We start from the raw sequence: 22,538 nt of genomic DNA on the forward strand, positions 1-22,538 counted from the left end.
GCAAGGCTGGGCTCCACGTCCCGTACCCTGCTGCAAGTGGTGAGCAGCAGCTGGAAGGACCTCCTCTCCCCTGCTCCTTCTGGGACTCAGGCAGATAACGCCTCTTAGCTGTCGTGTTATTTACACTTTCAAATCCCCCAGCAGCGGGAGGATAAGGGATCAGTGGTAAGAAAGCTGTTAGTGAAGGTGCTGTGTGTTTAGTCTGGGTGTAGTGGAAAGTGTGGCTCCCCCGATGGCCCTGCGGTTACGCTTTCTTTCCCTGTGGTGTTACAGCACTCCTGATTAAATAAAAGTGTGTGAATCTCTCTCCACATGGATATATATCTATGCAAAGTACAGTTCAGAGAATGTGTGAAGACCCTGGAGACACAGCCCGAAATGCCCTCCAGCTTCTCTCTGCCAATCCATGTCCAGCCTTCGGGATTAGCTCTCTTTTTCTGTTCTTTAATAAAGCCTTCCAGAGCCACACAGTTCTCCCTCCTCCCTGATTCATCATCATTTCTCAGGTTTGCACCTTGCGGAACTTTCCTCTTTGTTTGTATGTTCTAATTTAGCCTTCTGCAGCTTAGGAAATTGTTTTTTCTCCCAGATCAAAACTACTTTAGAGACACAGTCTTGGCTGGGTGTGGCGGCTCATGCCTGCAATCCCAGCACTTTGGGAGGCCAAGGCAGGAGAATTGCTCGAGGCCAGGAGTTTGAGACCAGCCTAGGAAACATAGCTAGACCCCATCTCTACAAAAATATTTAAAAATTAGCTGGGCATGTTGGTATGTGCCTCTAGTTCCAGCTACTTGGGAGGCTGAGGTGGGAGGATTGCTTGAGCCCAGCCGGCAAGTGTCTCACGCTGTTGCCCTGGCTGGAATTCAGTGGCCATGATTGTGCCACTGCACTCCAGCCTGGAAAACAGAACTTGCATCTCAAAAAAAAAAAAAGAAAAAAGAAAGAAAGAGAAAGAAAGAAAGAAAAAGAAGAAAAGAAGACACAGTCTTAAGCATTTTGAGAAGGCCCAAGAAATATGCTAAGTTGATTCATTTTCAGCTTTTCAGCAGTCTTGGCGTTGGTAGGAACAGAAAGTGCTTTCTGTACATGCACACTGAAAGGGACCGTAATCCTCATGAGGGCAGCAACCAATGTATTTCTAGGTCCTGGCACAATGCCTGGCACAGAGTAGATTCACAAAATATTGTAGAATAGTGAATGAAGGGATGAATAGTAGATGGATGGATGAATGGATGGATGAACAGATGAACAAATGAATGAAATAAACAACTCTTCAAGCTTGACAAGCTCGGCTATTGATGGAGACCCTAGAGCTGTGATTGTGGCCCTGGTGGTCAGAAAGGGTTAATAGATCTTGGGAGTATTAGCTGGACACTGAGAAAGCCGTTCTCTCACCCAGGGAAACTGCCCACTGGCTCAGGGTGGGATGCTACTGCTTGGGGTTACCAAGCCTTTTATGCATCTAGAATCAACAGCCAGCCCCAGCCAACCATAAGCCTTCTGTCTCAAGCAGCCCAGTCTCATCCCTGCTATCTTTCTCATCTCCAACTCTGCATCTTCCCATCTCCCCTGATGACCTTCTCTCCTGCCCTTCTACCTGTCATTCCAGGGCTGTGTCAAGCCTCACGTCCCCCAGCAAGCCTTTCCTGTTGACACTAGGTAATACAAGTCTTCTCCCACTTGATGTCCAGGGAACTTTCATTGTCTGTACCACATAACTTGATGTCTGAAATGTCAGTATTTGTCACACTGCAGTGGAAAGGTGTTTGGACTAATATTTTCTTTTATCCCAGAAACATACACTGAGCTCATACATATCAGTCAATCAGACAAGATCCTCTACATACTTCCTCTAACCCCCCAATCATCCCTGCCCTCCTGGAGCTTACACTTAGTCTGTTTGGATCCCACCTCTGCCACTTAATAGCTATGTATATTTGGACAAGTTACAAGCTATTTCTAAGACTGAGTTTTATCATCTGTAACATCTAGCTGACAACAACTTCTCTGAAACAGGTTGCCCAAGTCTCGTTAATGTGAATACCCTCTGCTTATCCTGGTTCCGTCTCTGGATGGAAGAAATTTTGATGGACAACTAGGTTGCTTCATTGTTCTATAGAGGCAAGAAGGCGAGTGGAAATCCCATAACTGGGTCCCAGCATGGGCTGGTTAGTGAGAATGTGCTGCCACCGCTTTCTATTGCATGTTAGTCACGTAAGTCCTAAGGTCAACCTTCTGGAGAGGAAGACAAATGAATTCAGAATCAGGTGGACAAATGCGTGTAACTGAAAGAGTAACTGACATAAAAGCACCTTTTGAAAACCAACTCAAAAAGCCATGGAGTTTCCTTCCTTCTTATTTTTCTGCCTTCCTTTCCCCTTCTGGTACTTGATATCATTTCCACTATTGAATATCATTTTTAAAAAGGCTCTCCTGGCCAGCCAACTTCTAGAGGATGGTCATAAGCTGGTAAGCAATGAAGCAACTGTACCTTCCGGAAATTAATTACAGGTTCAACACAGCCTGCTTTTTGCCTACCTGTAAAATAGTGTGTGGATGGAGAGTACCATGAGTATTGCATAGTATTTAATATGCAGTCTTGTAGTCCAAGAAACACTTGTCAACCTTATGTAATAATCTATGATCAAAACACTAAAACTTGTCAACTTCAAGAATCAGTTGCATTCTAACTCTACAACTGAAACTCATTTAAAAGTATATGAAAATCATGAGGATGAGATTCAATTAAAATTAATTGAAAGTATGGAAAAATGATTTGCAGTCATATAAATCAGTACTTATTGCTTACTTTAGCTTATTCTATAAGGGACTTTCTAAGAACAACTGAAAAGATTTCTAAATGTGGAAAGGACAAATAACATGACTGTGTCCACACATATCTTGAAGATTTAAGAGGAGCTATGATACGTTTTTCCTTCTAGATCCTCAACCAGCCTTTTCCACCATTGCTACTTTTCTGGATGGAGAGGCATAGCAGAAATCCAATTGCAAAGATCTTTCTTTTTTTTTTAACTTTTGAGTGTGCATGCAATTTCACTGATAGCAGGATCTCAGCAGAGAAATTAACTTCAATAATCTACGGATTACAAGACGTATCAAACCTTCAAAGCAGTCCAATGTTAGATCTATTCTCAGAAGGGTTTAAATGGCTTTAATAGTTAACAACAAATGATAGAATGCATTTTCCCAACTAAATCAAGATCAGTTGGTATTACTCTCCCATTCTCCCAGCCACTTAATTATGGCAAGCATGGTCTCCATCACCCATGGTGAAGCCCTTGAAGTGCTCATCCCCTGGGGGTGCCTGGTTTTGCTTCCTGGCCTAGCAGGCATGGCAGGCTTCAGGCAATACCGAAGGGCCTGGTTAGACTGTCCTGGGCAGCCTGCTACAGCATGCCATCACTCACACCCTTCATTGTCAATTGAACTATTGATCTTCAGCCTCCTAAACTGGAGAGTTCATTCCCTGAAAGGATTAACAAGGACGTTTTAGGTGGCAGCCTTCTGGGGAAAAGCTCCATCTATGGAAGACTGGCCATGGGAGTGGTGCTTGCAGAGCTAAACGAGTCGAGGCATCCTTTATGAGAGATGAGGGAGAAGCCCGGAGCCTGCATGCATGCAAACCCTTTCTGACCTGCTTATTCTCCATTAAATTTGCAGCCTACAGCAGTGCTCAGTCTGAGGTCCAGAAGGTTAAGTTGAAGTTGCTTCTGTAATTGGTGCATTAAAAAGGCACTTCTGTTTACTAACGTCTTGCAATCAGTTGGTGCATGCATGGCCTTGCCACTTGTGGCACTCTTCTTCCTTTTGTGGGAGTCCTCCTAGATCTCATAGGCCCCAGCTGCAAAGTGCATTCAGTCTTCATCCCCGAGCAACACGTGGCTTCCCAGTGAGCTCCCTCAGGCGGCAGCTGTGCTTTGAATCACAGATGCACCTGCTGGGCTGGAGGTCACATTTTTAGGCGCTGATCTTTACTGGCTTGTGTGGTGGTCTGGGGTCATTTTGGCAGACAGCACCCTAGCAGAACAAGCAGGGTGTTCTGTCACCTAACTGTTGAGCATCACCATGGCAGTGGCATGCTAGGTGCAGCCCTGAGCCCAGAGTCTCTTTAGATACATATGTGGTCATGACTGCATTAGTAGGAATCGAGTGTCCTGGTCACCATGGTCAGTGAGAGGGGCAAGGTCCTGCCTGTTTGGCCCCAGTTGACCCCTTTGAGGAGGAGATTGGCAGACTAAGGCCAGCCAGTGGGGAGAAGCAAGAGGATGGGAGGTCCTGAAGCACATGAGGTGGCAGTTTCCCAATGTGAGGCATATAACACTCACCGGGAGTTGCACACAAACATCATGGGAAATGCATTCCTGTTTCCAATTTTTTTCTAATTTTTCTTATCCAAACCAAGAATAAAGTATCAGTTTGGTGCTGCTCTGCCTTTAACACCTCTCCAACATTTGCTCATCGCAGTTTTTAACCCAGAGAGAGAAGGTCTTAGGCCCAGAACCTTTTCAGGCAATTGCTTCTAGCTGGTGTTTAATAACACTCTCATGTTTTCATTGTTTTATTTGTGTGAATATTTTCTAATTATGTTGAGTACTCCTGGGCTTCCATTTGTGGTTCAGTTATAGAGCTTCCTTTTAGAATAAATTTTCTTAAAAATAAAAAAGAACTAGTTATCTTTTTAAGTAAGGAAATAATAGTACAGGTGACATGTGAATATGGCAAGGGTCATAGAGGCATTCTAAAGACAAGCACAGTTTGGAAACATTGGGATGTGAGGTGTGGCCAAAAGAATAGAGCTATTCAGACTTGGTGAAACAGAGTTGGGGTGTTTCTGAATGTGCTGGAGAATCCCCAAGAGACCTGAGAAGTGGGATTTAGAGAAAGTTGGAGGACATTAGATTTTGGCTCTCAATAGGAAGGAAACTCCTAGTAATTATTACCCTCCAACCCTAAGGCCATTCTTGGGAGGGCTCTTTGCATTGGTTACAACCATTGGCATTTGCATCTGCTCTTTGCATTCCTTGCAACCATCTGCGTGGTTTCCATGGAGGAAAGGCTCTGCATTGCCCGAGGTCCCTCTGATTCCAGGATTCTGTGCCATAGACCCTCTGTTGGCTCTTACAGACCATGAAGGGCAGTGATGTTGACTCTTCATGCTGGAGATAGCAACAATAGAGCCACACTTTGGTTTACGAGTTTGCTTAAACAATGAGAAGAGGGTTTTCTTTTCTTTTGATTATTTTCTTTTGAAGTTGAGGAGTCCACCCATAACCATGTTTTTCTAGAACTGTTGTTGCTGTTGAAACTGATTACCTCCTTCTACTGGCAGCCCCCAGGTTATGGATGTTTGAGGATGGAGTGCAAACTGTTTATTTGGGGGTGATCTCAGGAAGCAGGTGTAGGGGGTAAAGAAATGAAGCAAGGACAGGAAGCAAAGCAAAAAGAAGGGTGTGTTACCAAGCTGGTCACCATAGTGAGCAGCACTGGGGGACAAGGTAGAGCTGGCCTTAGAGTTCGCCCAGTGGAGCAGCAAGGAAGCTGGGGTGTTCATTCTTCAACTCCGTATCCATCATTGATGGAGGGTTGCTTCTAGTGGAATTAACCCTCTGGCACTTCCAGCCTGCCCTGTATGCAGCCTGAGCGTGTTTCCATCACTAGAAAAATGTCTGCAGACAGGAATTCCCAGGGGTTCCCTCTATGCAGCCTTTGATGTCTAGGGGTGCATGTGGAGGGGGATATGAGCATGACACTTCTAGCATCTAGCCCCAGAGGGTCGTCTTTAAAGATGGTAAAATGTTGATTATATTTAGAACGAGCCCACTGGGCTCCATCCAAATGATCCTCTTTTGTTCTGGTGACTCACAAAGTGTGATGGCTGGAGAGAGCTGGGCCTGTTCCTCCTTCTCTCCAGCAGGCCTGGGCGGTGTTTATGTTGGCCATGTCAACCCACGGAGGTTCTTCATAGGCTCTGATCTGGTGAGTGTGAGCCTTGACCCCCTCAGTGGAGGGATACTTGTTGGGCGTCCTTCTGGCATCCATCAGTGTTGGACATGGAGTTGAAGAATAAACACCCAAGGGCTGTTGTCCTCATATCTGGCTGACTTGTGGTCAGGGGTAGCTTGGCAGCTGCCTTATGGTCAAGCTTCTTCCTCCTGGGGCCTCTCTTCCTAGGGCACTTGGGCCCTGGTGTCTTGGGCAAAGGAGACTGGGTGACATGCACATTTTCTGTGGCTTCCAGTGCCTTTCAGTATGGCTTTCTTGGCCTTCAAAGCCTTTGTCTTGCCTTTGTTTGGGGAAGGCAAGAGCTTCTTTCTTTGTGTTTCACCCTGTCTCTGTAAAAAAGTCCTACGGATTTTAACCTCTTTTTTCTCTGTGTGTGCTATAAGCTTGCACCGCAGCCTGCAGCGCACTTGCAGAGCTGGAAGTAAGCACCCATTGTTTCAGTCCCAGGAGGCGTGGAGACGTGGGGCAGAAGACCGGAGTCCAGGTCTCACTGCACTGTGACCTCACAGAGCCCCTTTAACTCTCTGGGGCCAGTTCCCCCAGCTGCGGAGTGAGAGGCTTGGACTTGATTGCTTCAGAGGATGCTTCCAGTTCTGGTGTTTGTTTTCTGTGGTTCCCATTTATAAAACAAAGCCTCTTAGATGTCCAGCTGTTGAAGGGAAGACCAGTCTTTGGGAAGGATGGTTGCTAACCTTCCCAGGTGGCAAGAAACTGGCAAGGGGCAAAGGGCACCTGCAGGAGGGAGAAGACCAAGGACTTCTGCTGTGGCCTGAATCACACTGACCTGTGCAGGGCCCAGATGTGTATGGATGGGAGAGCCCAGCACAGCTGGCCTGCTTCCCAGACTGTTGGATCAATGTCAACAGACAACTGATAATTCAAAGGGATGATGAAGACAAATGCCACCCACTCATTTGGTGGAAGAGAATTCAGACCAGAAGTAGATACCAACAGAGGAAAACTGGCCATTTTTCTTATCAAGCAATGGTTATGTTTGAGATGTCAGGGCAGGGATCCGAGGGTGTCCTTACTGTTCACACTTTTGCAGGACTGCCACTGCCTTCTCTCCCAGGCTGTTTGTATTAGTCTGTTCTCATGCTGCTAATAAAGACATACCCAAGACTGGGTAATTTATAAAGGCAAGAGGTTTAATGGACTCAGTTCTACACAGCTGGGGGGGCCTCACAATCATGGCAGAAGGCAAAGGAGAAGCAAAGACACATCTTCCATGGCGGCAGGTGAGAGAACTTGTGCAGGGGAACTCCTGTTCATGAAATCATCAGATCTTGTGAGATTTATTCACTACCATGAGAACAGTATGGGGGAAACTGCCCCCATGATTCAATTATCTCCACTTGGCCCTGCTCTTGACATGTGGGGATTATTACAATTCAAGGTGAGATTTGGGTGGGGACACAGCCAAATCCTATCACTGTTTCTTGGCCACCGCATTCCACTGTTTCACAGTGTCCTTTCTCTCTGAGTTACAGGCAGCTTTGTTGGGTTGCTGGAGCAGTTTGAGGAAGAAAATAGTTTGTGTTGAACTTTCAATCGCCAACTATAATTTTATTGAAGGATAAGAGAAACACATCCCTTGGAGAGGGGCACCACCCTTCAGAATTCCTTTTCAACTCTATGAAGGTGGCCTTGGAAAACTTTCTTAGTGCAGTTTGGAAAGCTTAGTACTCACATACTGACTAGGTATGGATATGTTTCTCCTGCACTTTGGAAATCGTTTGAATATTTATAAATTTAAGTATTTATTTTCATATTAAAATTAAAGCTCTATTGTCTTGCAACTAACCTGCCTTGTTCTGCCACTCCAAAACAAAACCTTCTCTAGTGTGATAACCTTTATTTATAGATGGCAATAAGCATATTTAGCAATATTATTATTCATGACCCTTGCACTAAATATCATAATCAGAATACAGATGTGCAGAGTAATTTCCATGCACAAGTCACTATGCATCAAATTCTTGCAAAGCAAAAATAGCATCCATTTTGGGATAAATTATCCATTGGTGTTGCATAAAGGTATCAAGGCAGCACAAAGGGTTTCAAGTAGTAGGATATGGAGAGACTGTTTAAATTAAGGGGTACCCAACACCCCAGGAATGCAGTGGGATTTTTTTTTCCATTTTTCCCCTTCTGGCAACTTATTTGATCACCTTCTTTTGTTAGACCCATTTTTAGGATGTGGAAAGAAAATGGATCAGGCATGTGGGTGTCTGGATACAAAGTGTGGCTGGATGAACCAAGGCCTCCTTTGCTCTAAACCCCATCTCTGAATATCTTCTTTATTTTTGTCAGGCTAAAGATGCAGATTATCAGATAAGCAGCACGCCCGGGCTCAGCTCACTAATTGACTGAACAAGACGTGGTCACAGTTTATACACCATTCCATAATGGATTTTCATGTTTGTGAATCCTAACTGGCTGTGGAAATGAAAAGCAAATGTCCCATAATCACAAATATCTTCTGGGTTTTTTTTTTTCCTAAGCCCAAAGATTAAATCAACTTTACCCCCCATTTGCCAGCAAGTTCATGGTTATAGAAGGATGATAAATCATCGGGTGATGGACATATCCTCCGTGCTGCTGTTTAGCAAATTCTTGTAAGTGATTGCTAGATAGAGTACATTTCTCACTTAGGTGTTACATGAATAATTGGTATATTAAAGAAAGTGTGAAATAAACAGGTATAACGCTTGAAATGCGTTTATTATTTTCTGAGGTTTTTCACATTCATACCATTTAGAAGCCATCATCAAGTCCAGCATCTTCTCCCATATACCTGGAGCCAAACCCTTCATTAGACGGGTTGTAAAGAGATCCTTTTGTGCAAACGCTATCAGGTATTTATAATGAAAGTGTGGCAGATCAGAAAGAAGAGGCTGTGTGAAAACCATCACACTGGTCAGAAGTACCCATGTTGGAGGCCTCCCTAGCTCCGGCCTCTTTCTGGCTGCGTTCTTCCATATCGCAGCTCCTCCTGGTTTTCTGCTTGTCAGTATCAAATCCAATTCCAGGCCAACCCCAGCTTCCTTGGGCTGTGACTGAAATCCTTTGTGGGCAGTGGGTCTCTGAGCAGTGAGGGAGGAACCTCATGAGGCTGACTTCAGGGAACCCTGAGGTCTTCACTAAGAGGCCATCCGCTGTGCTGGGGATAAATTGCCCGATTTTTCAGACAGGAAGAGATTTAGGGCAGGTTCTCCGAACCTTCTGGCTAGCTCTTGTGAATTCAGCAGCAGACAGGCCACACTCAGCCAGCAGCCCTCAGGCCTGGCTCTTATGAATGACTTCTACTTTCTGAAATGGAGCATTTCCTAAAAAGGTAGGCAGGCCCAGCACACCCGGCTGTGACTCTTTGGCAAAACAAAACTCTTCTAGTCTTTGGCGAGGCAGCCTTGGCTCTGACCCCACCTGGCAAGAGTCCGCGGGCGACCGAGTTTTGCTGTCTTTGTTTCTCCCTCTCCTCCCTGCCCCTCACCCACCCCCTTGGAAATTTAGGACTCTAAGAACAGAGAAAAGCTATCAGGACAAGGGCTGGTCATTCACCCAACTGGCAGAGACCTCCAAGGTATCAAGGCTATCTCCTTGGTCTTGAGAGCTGGGGTCTGCCAGCCTGGCTGGTCTTCAGGCACTTTGGAGAGGATGAGATGGCTAGATTGCTAGATGGAGTGGACTTTTCAAAGCAGAGCCTTGTAGACACTGAGAAGAAGAGGAAAAAAGAGTCTAGACTTAAAGGTATCATTGATTGTCCTTGGAGACAAGCCAGCCTTAGAGTCTGTCTCATGTCCCCTTTTTTTAGTCTCATCCTCTCTATGCCACATGGAATGTCTTCCGTGGGGCTACCAAGAGCTGCACTGCATGTATAATATCAAACACCAAAGTTCAATGAGTGATCCAAGGACCTTTCTCTGCATTCCCCAGAAGCGCAATCAATAGGCGTTCAATCCTGGAGTGCGCAGTCACTTGCCCCGGACCTCATCTTACGTACAGCTGTCACCATGCCCAGGAACAGGAAATGCCTATTTGACCCAGCATCTGTCCACACACGGCCAGCAGCCAGGTTCTCCTTGTGCACCTCTGTGTACTGTCTGAGGGCGTGTGCAGAAAGGCAGGGGCCAGGCCACAGGGCCTGTCCCAGGCTGGTCTCCAGGGCTGCCTTCTAGGCTGGGGACCCTGGGAGTCAGGCTACAAGTCCTCCTTTCTTCTTTCCCTCCTCAGTCTCCCCCTGCTCCCCAAGTGAAGGTGGTGACCTGCCTGCCGCCTGTCTCCCCACCTCTCTCCAGCACCAGCCGCTGCCTTTTTTGCATAACTGGTAACAAACTGCTTGACTCACCACATGACATTGACTATGACGGATTAAATAGCTGCCTTGACCAGATCATTAGGCTCTCGTCTACAGGACACCCCTGTGGAGCCTGCTGGAGAGAGGCAGGGGGCACACCAGGGCACCCCCTGGGCAAGGAGTCCTGCTCCCCTCCCTGGCTGCAGCAAGCCAGCCTGTGCTGCCTTCTCCTTCCCCACTCTTCTCCTGTTTCCCCTGCAAGAAGCTGCTGCTCGGATCCTGCATTCCATTTAGTGACAGCCGAGGCCAACGTCTGAGCCAGCTGGGCCAGAGGAGCGGTGCAGGAGGACAGGGTGTGGATGTGAGGTGTGGGATTTGAGGCACCCCCTCTCCTGGAAACCTCTGTCCCCCCGGCTACCCCAAAGGCCACCCCAGGGGAGTCATGCCTGTGTGCTCAGTGCTGCCCTGGCAGGCTGATTCTTCCAGGAGGAGGCTCTTCTGCATCCTGCTTGGGCAGGAGGGACCCAAGGTGCAGGCGGCTGCAGTGGGCACTGCACAGCGGTGGGTCTCAAAGTGGGGCCAAGGAAGCCAGAGCCAGGAGAGGCACAATGAAGTTGGACCAGCCAGGCCAGAGGAGTTCAGCTAGTCTGAATTCCAGGCCTAGCCCTCTGCTTTCACTGTGATTGGAGACCTTGGTTTCTCCATGTGGAGCTCAGGGGTTGGCCATTGCCCTATTACCCTCCCTCCATCCATTGGGAGCTGGCAACAGTGGTGAAAATCACGGTTCTTTTTTTTTTTTTAATTATTTTTTAAGAGATGGAGTCTCTCTCTCTTGCCCAGACTGGAGTACAGTGTTGACATCATAGTTCACTGCAGCCTTGATCTCATGGGTTCAAGCCATCTTGTGGCCTCAGCCTCCCCAGTAGCTGGCACTGCAGGCTTATGACCCCATGCCTGGCTATTTTTAAATTTTTTTCGTATATATGGGGTCTCACTATGTTGCCCAGGCTGGTCTCAAACTCCTGGCCTTAAGCAAGCCTCCCACCTTGGCCTCCCAAAACACTGGGATTACAGTCGTGAGCCACCATGCCTGGCCAGAACTCAATGTTCTTGATGAACTGTGGTTATTTTTACCTTGAACTGCTCTCCCACCCGAACCACCACCTGCTTTATCCAAGCAGTTTTTATGGATAGAATCTTCTCTCTGGCTCTTTCAAGACCCCAACTCTGTAGGGGACCGTTGACTTGCGTAGTTCTAGTTGGGTGGGCCCAGGGCCTTTCCCTGACTTCCTGGAGGGTGGAGACCTGTCTGCCTCAAGAGTTGATGTCTCTGAAACAAGCCTTTGCTAGTGTCAGGACAAAAGAGTCAGGGAAAGGGGAAAGCAAGCATGAGAGTCCCAGGGGAGGAAGAGGGACAACTCCTGGGAAAGAAGAGGGGGTGCAGTGGGGAGCAGGGTGAAGACAGGGCAGCCCCACTTCTATAGGACCCAGAGAAGCCCCCATGGACCCCTCACTTTAAGGCTCCAAGACCATCCGAGAGGATTTGTTCTTTGCTTTCTGCGACCATGGGCAAATTCCCACCAGGGCTAAAGCAAAGATTGTCTGTGGGACATACTGTTCTTTCTTCTTGTAGACCTAATGTGGCAGAGCTATTTTGGGCAACAATTAAATAAAAGCCAATTTGACTAAAAAGCAAAATATATTCCACCGAATGACGGCAAAAGGGCAGAGCTTGGAAAGGGAAAGGAGAAAAAAAATACAGAGAGAGAGGGAGGGGGGAAAAAAAAGAAAATGCAAGGCATTCATTTTTCCTTTGTATTTTTTAATAAAAGAACGTCTCTGGCTGCTTAAAGTGACACATTAAAAGATGTATGTATCGTGGCTTTTAAAAACACAATTAGATAACACCTTGTCAAATACTTATATTCTTTGTTGACAGCCTTGAGCACAGTGACAATCGCAGCACAGCCATTGGGGCAGGTGTCTCCCCTGACACGCCAGCAGCGGAGTCAGCCATTTTACAGAAATGTTACTGTTTACCACTTTAATCATCAATCCACATCTAGTCACAACAATAAGTCAGAAGGAGCAGTAAATTATACTTGTTCAGCCCTGATGAGTTTGAACTGTTTTGCTGAAATTAACTGAAGTAATTATCTATTTTTCTAAAGCTGCAAAAAGGGAAAAAAAAAGTAGTAATGTTCCATGGGGATAAAGAATCTTTGCAAAGTAGTTGGCCGTAAATATTTAAGGAAACTTTTTTTGCGAGTGTGTGTGTGTGGGAGGGGTTTCTGGTGACCACATAGGTTAGATGAGGCTGTGAGATGAGGCAGATTTCATCTGCTGCAATCTCTTTTTTTAGCTAAAAAAAAAAAAAAAAAAAAAAGAAAGTCCTTCCTGCAAAAGGAGGCTCTCTTATTACTGGACTAGCTTCTCTCTCCACCTGATCTGACCTTTTCTGGGAGCCCATCACTTTCTGGGGCTGTTTTCTTTTGCAATGCTAATAGCGAATTCCCAGGTTCTGAAGCTTTCTGGCTTCCTGTGATGTTAAGTAAAAGAGGAGGGAACCTTTCGATTGTTACTTAATCCCTTAAATGTGCTAGGCTGACCAGTCTAGGCATTTAGTCTTGAAAGATCTCTGTCCCTGGGAAAGATCCCTGCACCAGTGGGCGGACATGCATGCCCAGTTCTCAGGTTCCCCTGACTCCTGTGGGATGGTCCGCCTAGGACCCTGACTGAGTCGCTGCTATTTTTTAGGTCTCATCTCCTCAAGTTTACAACAGGACACACAGGGCATTTGTCTACTTGTGCAATAGAATGCCACGTGCTTGGGTAACCGACAGATGGCCTGACCGGGGCCATCATGGGCATCCCCTCTCTAGAAAACACAGCCAATAGCACCCACCTGGCAGGGTTAGCCCGAGAAGTAAATGGGCTTCTATGGGCTGATGGGAGTGCAGGATGCCACGGAAGTCAGCCTATAGGTGATGCTCAGTAAATCTCATTCTACTGTGTCTTTGGCTACACACGAAGGCACAGTAGGGTTATAATTAAGAGCACAATCTGAAACCTGGCTCTTCTGCTTTGTAGCTGTGTGACCTCCAGCAAGTTGCTTGCTGTCTCGGTTTCTAAATTAGGGATAATAGTTACTCATGAGTGCAATGCAACCTCTATGTAAAATACCCAGTAAGCACTCAGTAATATAGCTACTGTCATTATTATTGTATGCATATGGTTGTTATTGTGGTATGCATAGTTCTGTTGTTGTTTTATGCATATTGTATGCATATTTTTGTTGTATGCATATAGTTGCTATTATTGTTGCATGCATTTGTTATTGTTGTATGCGTGTTGTTATTGCTATGTGTGTTGTTGTTGTTATACATTGTTTTGACGTTGTTGTATGCATATAGTTATTGTTATATGCATGTTGTCGTTGCATGCATGTTGTTATTATTGCTATGTGTGTTGTTGTTGTTGTATATACATTGTTGTTGTATATACATTGTTGTTGATGGTGTTGTTGTATGCACATGTACACAGTACTCAGAGCAACAGACACAGAGTAGGCATGCATCGTGAATCCAGCTGCTGAAATATCCTGCCAGCTTCTTGACTTAAGGAATAAAGGAGGGCCCTGAGCCGTGTCCCTCTGGCCTTGCTTCTGGTTGTCCGATCTTCCAGCAACTCAGCAATAGAGCAGGAGAAACTTCAAAGCACCTTCCAGCTCTATCATCTGTGACAGGAGCCTCCCCAGGCAACTCAGCTTAGCTACAGAAGCTGCAGTTTTGCTGTAACATGCCCTTGTCTTCCCTAACTTACCTTTACAGAAGGAAGACTTGGTACCAAGTTTGCATCTAGGGAGAGTCTCTGCAGAGACCTGGGTGCCCACGAAATCCCCTCCACCCTGAGCCACATAAATAATTTTGAAAGCGCCTCTATAAAGCCACACCAAATATATATCATTGTCTAGATTATTCAAAAACCTAGGGACTCCACTTTCTTCTTAATTTTCTGTGTAATTAAGACAAAATTAAAGCAAAACAAATGGCGAGGTGTGGGGGAGGGAGAATGAAGCATAATTATCCACTCCATCTATCTAGACAACTCCTATCCACAGAAAAATTGTTCACTCTACCATGTTTTGATCTGGATAAACATGGTGATTTTACCCCATGGAACATTATTTTCTATGATTCATTATGAAAAACCAACCGGCTCTAATCTGAAGTTCTAACTAAAAAAATACTATAGTTTATATTTAAATTTGGGGATAGCAGTGGTTTGTCTCCTTAGTTTACTAGTCAATTTCTTGGGAAAAATTTCTTTTCTCTTTTCTTCTCTTCCTTCCCTCCTTCCTCACTATTTTTTCCTCCTTCCCTTATGTGCCTGCCTCTCTCACTCCTTCTTCCCTTTCTCCCTCCCTTCCTCCCTTTCTTCCTTCCTTCCTCCCTTCCACCTTCCCTCTCTCTCTCCCTCCCTCCCTCCCTTCCTTCCTTCCTTCCTCCCTTCCTTCCCTCTTTCCCTTATCTCTCCTCCCTCCCTCCCCCTTCCCTCTTTCCCTCCTCTCTCTCCCCTTTCCTCTCTCCCTTGCTCCCTCTTTTCCTCTCTCCCTTCCTTCCTCCTTTCCTCTCTCCCTTCTTCCTCCCTCCCCTCTCCCTCCTCCTCTCCCCTATCTCCTTTCCTCCCTTCCCCCCTCCTTGCCTCTCTCCTTTCCTGCCTCCCTTCGTTTCTTTTTTCCTTCCTCCTTTCCTTCTTTCCTCCCTCCCTGATCCCTCCTTCCCTCCCTCCCTCCCTCCTCCCATCTTTCCTCCTTCCCTTCCTCCCTTCCTTCTTCCTCCTTTCCTCCCCGTCCCTCCCTTCCCCCTCCCTCCCTCCCTCCTTCCTTCCCTCCCTCCCTCCTTCCTTCTTTTCTTCCTTCCCTCCCTTCCTTCCTTCCTTCCTTCCTTCCTTCCTTCCTTCCTTCCTTTTTTCTTTCTTCCCTCCTTCCTTTCTACCTTCCTTCCCTCCCCCAGCCCTTGTCTATTCATTCACATATCCATTCAGCAAACCTTCTCCATTGAGCTTGGCCTGTGTGACCTTGAAAATGGGCTGACCCAGCTCAGACTTGTGTCATTGGCCTCCCTTTACAAGACAAGGCAGAGACTGCAGATTCTTTTCTAACCATATAAAAAGTGAGAGTTACAAGTGCAGCAATGAATGCAGAAAACAGTGGCAGACAGTCGAGGACCTGATGAGGTTCTATACATTTCACAAAGCACATTTGTCTAGGTTTTCCCTGGCAACCTTGAGGCATCTTGCCCTATTGTGTCTTGTGGACTCACAGGATTTTCATCTTTTGATTTTCTGAAAAGCTGTAGAGTCCCCTCCAAAATTAAGTGACAAATCTCCAATCTGAGTTTGATTCTTGGTTGTAGATTGTGTGTGTTGTGTTTATGATATAACAATTTCCACCGAGTGTCACTGGGGGAAAAAGTGGTGATTCTGGGTCTATATTCTACTCTCAAATGCTCCTAGCTGGTTTTTTTTTTTTTTAATTTTTTATTCCTGGAGACAGAGTTTCTCTCTGCCTGTTGCCTAGGCTGGAGTGCATTGGCTTGATTTCAGCTCACTACAACCTCCACCTTCCAAGTGTAAGCGATCCTTCTGCCTTAACCTCCCTAGTAGCTGATATTACAGGCGTGCCCCACCACACTTGGCTAATTTTTGTATTTTTAGTAGAGACGGGGTTTCACCATGTTGGCCAGGCTGGTCTTGAAACTCCTGACCTCAAGCGATCCACGCACCTCAGCCTCCCAAAGTGCTGAGATTATGGGTGTGAGCCAACGCACCTGGCCAGCTGTCCATTAATCTTAATTTTTCTTTTTTTTTTTTTGGAGACGGAGTCTTGCTCTGTCACCCAGGCTGGAGTGCAGTGGCGCGATCTCGGCTCACTGCAAGCTCTGCCTCCCGGGTTCACGCCATTCTCCTGCCTCAGCCTCTCCGAGTAGCTGGGACTGCAGGCGCCCGCCACCACGCTCGTCTGATTTTTTGTATTTTTAGTAGAGACGGGGTTTCACCATGGTCTCGATCTCCTGACCTCGTGATCTGCCCGCCTCGGCCTCCCAAAGTGCTGGGATTACAAGCGTGAGCCACCGTGCCCGGCCATTAATCTTAATTTTTAAAAGCTACAACCAAAATATGATCTTAGGTGCTACTCAAGGCCAGAGCTAAGGAGACAGGGCCCCCATAGGCTGACCGTTTCATGAATGTATCTATATGGTTCCAGGGTTCCAGGTACTTCCTCACTTCCACTTCCTAGTGTGTCCTCCCCCATGTATTGAACACACACCTGCCATGCATTTGAGGGAGGAAGAGCATGGGGCATATTGTAGGTCAGCAAACGGGGCCCGGAGGAGGACATAGCCTGGCCGGCACCCCTGGTGAGCCGAGGCAGTGGGTCCCTGCCAACAGTGGTGCAAATGTTCAGGCGTGTGCCCCATTCTGTGATGTGTAAGCAAGTGGGTAACAGACTGTAGCATAGCATCAGCCCTTTGTAGAGACCTCCTCAAAAAGTTCAGGCATCAGGTGCTTTGGCTTTAAGCATTTCTGCCAAGCATCGAGTGTGGGCCTCTTGAGAAGAGTTCTTTTGTGCCGGTGATTCCCGGAAAAGTGAACGCTTGTTTTATTCGTTATTTTTGTTGTTAATTGAGCAACTACTTTCTGATTTTTACTGATGGAGTTGGTTAGAGAAAGACTTTGGGTAAAAGGTCTAAACTCTCACTTCCAGCCCAGGCTGAGGTTAGTGCTAAGCCAGAAGTGGGCTCCTCCCCTTATTCCCCGTGTTCCCACAGTGAGGACGCTGAAATCTAAATTGTGAACTCTGGGAGCCGGAAGATACCAGAGAGTTCACTTAAAAGGAAACTTTTATTTCTCATATGGGGAAACTGAGGACTAGAGAGCTAAAGTGATTTACCTCTGACCATATTCTCCATTATCCCAGCAGGTTTTTCCTCACATTTCTACAAATCCCAGGCAGCAATCTGGGTGCTGGGACTCCAGCAGTGAACATACAAAACCACAGCTCTCTGGCAGCCTGCATCGGGGTCACATTCTAGAAAGTCCATGTTCGTGAGTCACATGGGCAGCAGATTCATGGCAGGATTAGGACCCTCATTTTTAGCCTGTGGGACACAGCCCCTGACTGGGGAGCCTTTCTGAGGTCTCTGTTCTACGCTAGGAGGGCCCACATATGGCTTCAGGGACTGCAGAAAACCCCTAAATTGCATGTAACACTTGAATATGGGCATCTCTGCCATCAGAAGGAACCTATAGATGCCATCAGCTCCTCAGATGGGCCCCTGACTCCCACAGGCACTTAGAAACACTTCCTGGGGCCCATCTCTGAGAAACACAAAGCAAGGTGGGCAGCTCGTTCTCAGACCTAGCAGCAAGAGGCATAATTATGGGGAAGCAGCTGGGAAGCCTGCTGTCAAGACAGTTTCCTGGGAAAGGGTCTGGGACAGGTACATCCTGCTGAAGGCACTGTGGCTCTCCCAAGCCCTGCAGTTTGCTTGTGTGATGCTGAAGGGTGTGGTGGCACTGTGGATAGGATGGGGTATTAGCAGGACCCTGAGACACTCAGAAACCTCATTCTAGAACTTGCTAGCCAGGGTAAGAACTGTGTTTCATGCCTTTGTCATGTGGCTCAAGGGCATTGAAAACGTCCTCTCCCCACAGTCATTGGGAAGCAAGGTCCACTCATTCCCAATTTGCCTCCAGGCAGGAGATTCAAGCTGTGCACATTGCAAACTTCTGCTGAAAAGCTTCAGTCCACCATTAGCATTATCTGCAGTGGTGTCAAAAAAGGAATTAGGGTGCACAATGAAGTATTGCGTTCTCACTTTGATGCAATGATGAGGAATGGGAAGGCAGGTGGGTATTCACATCTGCTCATGTGATGGAACATCTACTCATTGGATGCCTGGATTCACGTCTTCATTGGATGCCTGGATTCCTTCTTTCTTCCTTTCAACAAGCGTTTATGGAGTATCTGCTCTATGCCAGCCTCTGGTGAAGCTGGTGGAGATTATATGGGAAAAAAGGCAGATGAAGTTGCTACCTTTGTGCAGCTCCCATTCTTGTGGGTTCTGTGCTGCGTGGATCCAGGCTACTGATTCTGAGAAGTTCCAGGGTTCAAGGAGCAACAGATGCAGGGTTTGTGCTAGCTCGGTCTCAGATTGGGAGGATCCCAGGTGCCAGTATCCTATCAATTCTGTGCAAAGGCGGAGAGGTGTTTTCTGCATGGAATCTGGCTGCTGTGACCTGGGATTCAGGGAGCAAGCGGCTGGCTGGGTACTCTTGAGAGACCTTAATCCTGCCTTTGAAAAGCTGCTTAAAAATAATACTACTAAATAAATCTTCACAGTGGATGGAACAAGCTAGACTTCGGTACCCATCCCCCAGACAAACAAGGAGAGATTAGATGCCAGAGTGAGAGATGGTATTAGATGCCCATCAGTGGCATCAGCCTGTGAGGTGTGTCCAGGTGGGTCCTTGTCCTCCAGCCCGTGTGATACTCTACCTTGTGCTTCGCAGCACATGCAGGTAGAATCATAATCACACAGGCATCTGGGGCTAATACATATATTCAACGTCTGCCAAGTACTCTAGACTGGAGGCTGCAGGAGTGCAAGAACTCTGTCTGCTTTGGTCATCCCCAAATCCCCCAGTTCTGGCACAGTGCCTGAAACAGAGTAGAGGCCTTAAGAGATGCATGGTGAGGAAAACAAAGGAAAGAAAGAATGGATGGATGGATGGATGGATAGATGGATGGACGGACAAATAGCAGTATTTTGTGATTATAAGCATTATCAAAACTTCTGGTACCTGGCTTATATTCTCCAAGCCATAGATCTGATGGAGATAGCACAGATGTCTCACAACTTTTCAAATCTCTTTAAACAAACAAATAGAAGCCACTTGTTTACCTGTAAAAAATAGTGTGGAGTCTGTTTCTGTTTCAAACTAGGTGAAGGGAATCTTGGTATTCATTTTATTGCTACTATTATCTTATTGAACACTATGGATATTATTGTGCCTATGATTAAACATATAATTTAAAAATTAATTTTAGAAAGGAAAACAGGGAGGGGGCACCAATCTTGCATACTGTAATGGGAATAAAAATGAGTAGGTTATTTGCAAAGGGTGATTTCATAAAACAATGTGGTACGCAGTAAAGTCTCTTTAAAAAAAGCACATGTGATTTGAAGCATCAACTTTGGTTCTAGAAATTAATACTAAGCAAAAAATTAAATATGTGCACAGGCCAGGCATGGTGGCTCATGCCTGTAATCCCAGCACTTTGGGAGGCTGAGGGGGGGTGGATCACCTGAGATCAGGAGTTCGAGACCAGCCTGGCCAACATGGTGAAACCCAGTCTCTACTAAAAATACAAAAATTAGCCAGGCGTGGTGGCACGCATTTGTAATCCCAGCTACTCTGAAGACTGAGGCAGGAGAATAGCTTGAACCTGGGAGGCCAAGGCTGCAGTGAGCCGAGATCGCACCATTGCACTCCAGCCTGGGAGGCAGAGCAAGACTCCATCTTAATTAAAAAAAAAAAAAAAAGTGTGCACAGGGTAAACCACAAGGATGCTCATCACAGCGTGGTATGCAATAGTAGAAGACTGGAAACAGCCTAGACGGGGATAGCGATGTATTGGATGACTGGTAAGACGCTAAAACAATAAAATACATTTCTGTGAATACACATGGATGGCTGCCAGTAATATGCTATTAAGCTTTTTTTTAAGTTACAGAAGATATAAATATAGTAAAATTTATTTTTGTAAAAATATTCACATTTATAAGATTTATTTATTCATGGAAACATTTTGAAGTCTATATTCCAAGTCTATCTATATATTTGCATATTATTTTATATTTTTATAATGAGTGTTTATTATGTTTATAATAATATGTTTTCATTTTGGAAAATATAAAATAAAATCACAGTGTAGCCTTAACAAGAAAGCTGTTGAGCTTTATGTCAGGAGATTTTGTGGAGTGCTGTTAGCTTCACAGGATAACTGGTTGTTTTCTTTATGATCCCAGGCACCACAAAGGCCTTTGATGAGTTAGCATGAGAAAATTAATCAGTTATTACCTAATAGATGAACTTTTTCTTGGTCAATAAAACTTGTCAACAAATTGAGTTTGTGGGTCTTGGGAAATGATTTAAAAGCAGCCAGCCACTAAAGTAATTAAACCAACACTCTTATTTTTCACATGAAGAATGGACATTCAGAGAGGGCGAGTGACTGGCCTGAGGTTGCACAGAAAGCTCGGGGCAGAGCCAGGAAGCCCTGGCCCTCAAACCTTTGTGCATGAATGACTCTGCATGATGGGGCTTCTGGAGAAGGGACAGCAGGAAGGCAGCCAGAGTCCTTCCAGTGACAGCAGGTTTTGCAGGCACAAGTCCATGTAGCCTGCACTACAAAGCAGATCACACTGCTGGAACCTTGTATTCATTACCTTATTTAATCCTCACAGTCTCTCTGTTGGGTAAGGAGTCTCATTATCCCCATTTTACAGATGGGAAAACTCAGTCTCCGCTGGAGGAACTCATTCTACACGTTCCTGCCATTGATGCTGTAGGAAGGTAATAGTGGATGGTGCAAAATGCTTTTTTTGTTTGTTTTCTTTTGTTTTAAATTTCCATAGTTTTGGGGGGTGCAGGTGGTTTTTGGTTACATGGGTAAGTTCTTTAGTGGTGATTTCTGAGATTCTAGTGCACCCATCACCCAAGCAGAGTACACCATACCCAATGTGCGGTCTTTTACCCCTTACCCGCTCCAAACCTCCCCCACCGCCGAGTCCCCAACATTCATTATATCACCCTTATGCCTTTGCATCCTCATAGCTTAGCTCCCACTTCTAACTGAGAACATACAGTATTTGGTTTTCCATTCCTGAGTGACTTCACTTAAAATGATGGCCTCTAGCTCCATCCAAATTGCTGCAAAACACATTGTTTCATTCCTTTTCATGGCAGAGTAGTATTCCATGGTGCATATATACCGTATTTTCTTTATCCACTCATTGGCTGATGGGCACTTAAGTTGGTTCCATATCTTTGCAACTGTGAATTGTGCTTCAATAAGCCTGCATGTGTGTGGGTGTCTTTCATACAATGACTTCTTTTCCTCTGGGTAGATACCCAGGAGTGGGATTCCTGGATCGAATGGTGGATCTACTTTTAGTTCTTTAAGGAATCTGCAGGATGTTTTTTGACATCACTGTATCTTGCAGACAGGCAGGGACTATCACCGGCACACAGTCCACGTACTTCCATCACACAGATTCCCATCTTCCTTTATGACCCTGGCTTCAGATAGGAGCCTTGCTGCTTCATGTTTTGAGGGAGTCAAATTGCTACTTAGGACAGAAAGACTTTGGCCATTTGAAAAGCCAGGAGTTAGAGGAGGGAGGCCAAGAATCCGGGTAGCCAGTCTTCTGTGAGATACTGAGCTGAGGCCATGTCCAGGTCACCAGCAAATCGAAAGAGCAGATATTCCTGGAAAACTGCTTGAGCCTAGGAGTTCAAGGCTGCAATGAGCTATGATTGTGCCACTTCACTCCAGCCTGGGTGACAAAGTGAGACCCCATCTCTAAAAATAAAATAAAATAAAATATAAAATAAAATAAAATAAAATAAAATAAAAGTGCCTACAAGGACACATACACCTCTCAAGGCTTTGAAAGGGACCTCCTCGTATTTTTAGGTGCTACATGCTTTCAGCTGTCACGGGCACCCCGTAACCTCTGGTCTTCATGGTGGGATGCAGTGAGTTGGGGGTTTCCCAGATGGAGTGCAGATTTAGTTCTGAGGGCGTGGGGTGGTGCTGAGCCACCCGAAGTAAGCAGGGCATGTTTATTCCACTTTTGGGAGGCCACTTCACCAGTCTTTAGTCAAGACCCTGAAGGTGTTTGGTTGTCCCCTTTCTTAGGTGACCACAGTTCCATCATGAATTGGTAACACTTTGTGAAGGAAACAGAGAAGAATGGTCCTGAGTGTGAATTGAGTTGACTTCCAGGCACAAATGGGAGGGTGGCAAGAGTCTGGGCTCTGCAGAACAATGCTGTGGATTTCAGTCCAGCAGGGGCCCCGTCCAGCTGTGATCCTGAGAAAGTTGCAGCTCAGCTTCCTCCTCCACGTAAAGAGGGCTACATCA

The 22,538-nt window shown here is 46.0% G+C and overlaps 1 protein-coding gene across 14 annotated transcripts in view; it reads left to right on the plus strand.

Moving 5' to 3' along the window:
* Window positions 1–22,538, plus strand: part of ZNF536 (zinc finger protein 536) — a 487,963-nt gene that overhangs the window by 359,415 nt on the left and 106,010 nt on the right. Inside the window, exon 7 of one of the 14 annotated variants that reach the window (XM_055235806.2) lies at window positions 20,899–20,965. The exons of the other annotated variants lie outside the window; for them this stretch is intronic. Coding sequence (XP_055091781.1) covers window positions 20,899–20,965 — 67 coding nt within the window. The remainder of the gene's footprint in view (window positions 1–20,898; window positions 20,966–22,538) is intronic. 14 annotated transcript variants of the gene reach the window in all.

The sequence above is a fragment of the Symphalangus syndactylus genome, chromosome 13, assembly GCF_028878055.3.
Source record: "Symphalangus syndactylus isolate Jambi chromosome 13, NHGRI_mSymSyn1-v2.1_pri, whole genome shotgun sequence".
Taxonomy (NCBI): domain Eukaryota; kingdom Metazoa; phylum Chordata; class Mammalia; order Primates; family Hylobatidae; genus Symphalangus; species Symphalangus syndactylus.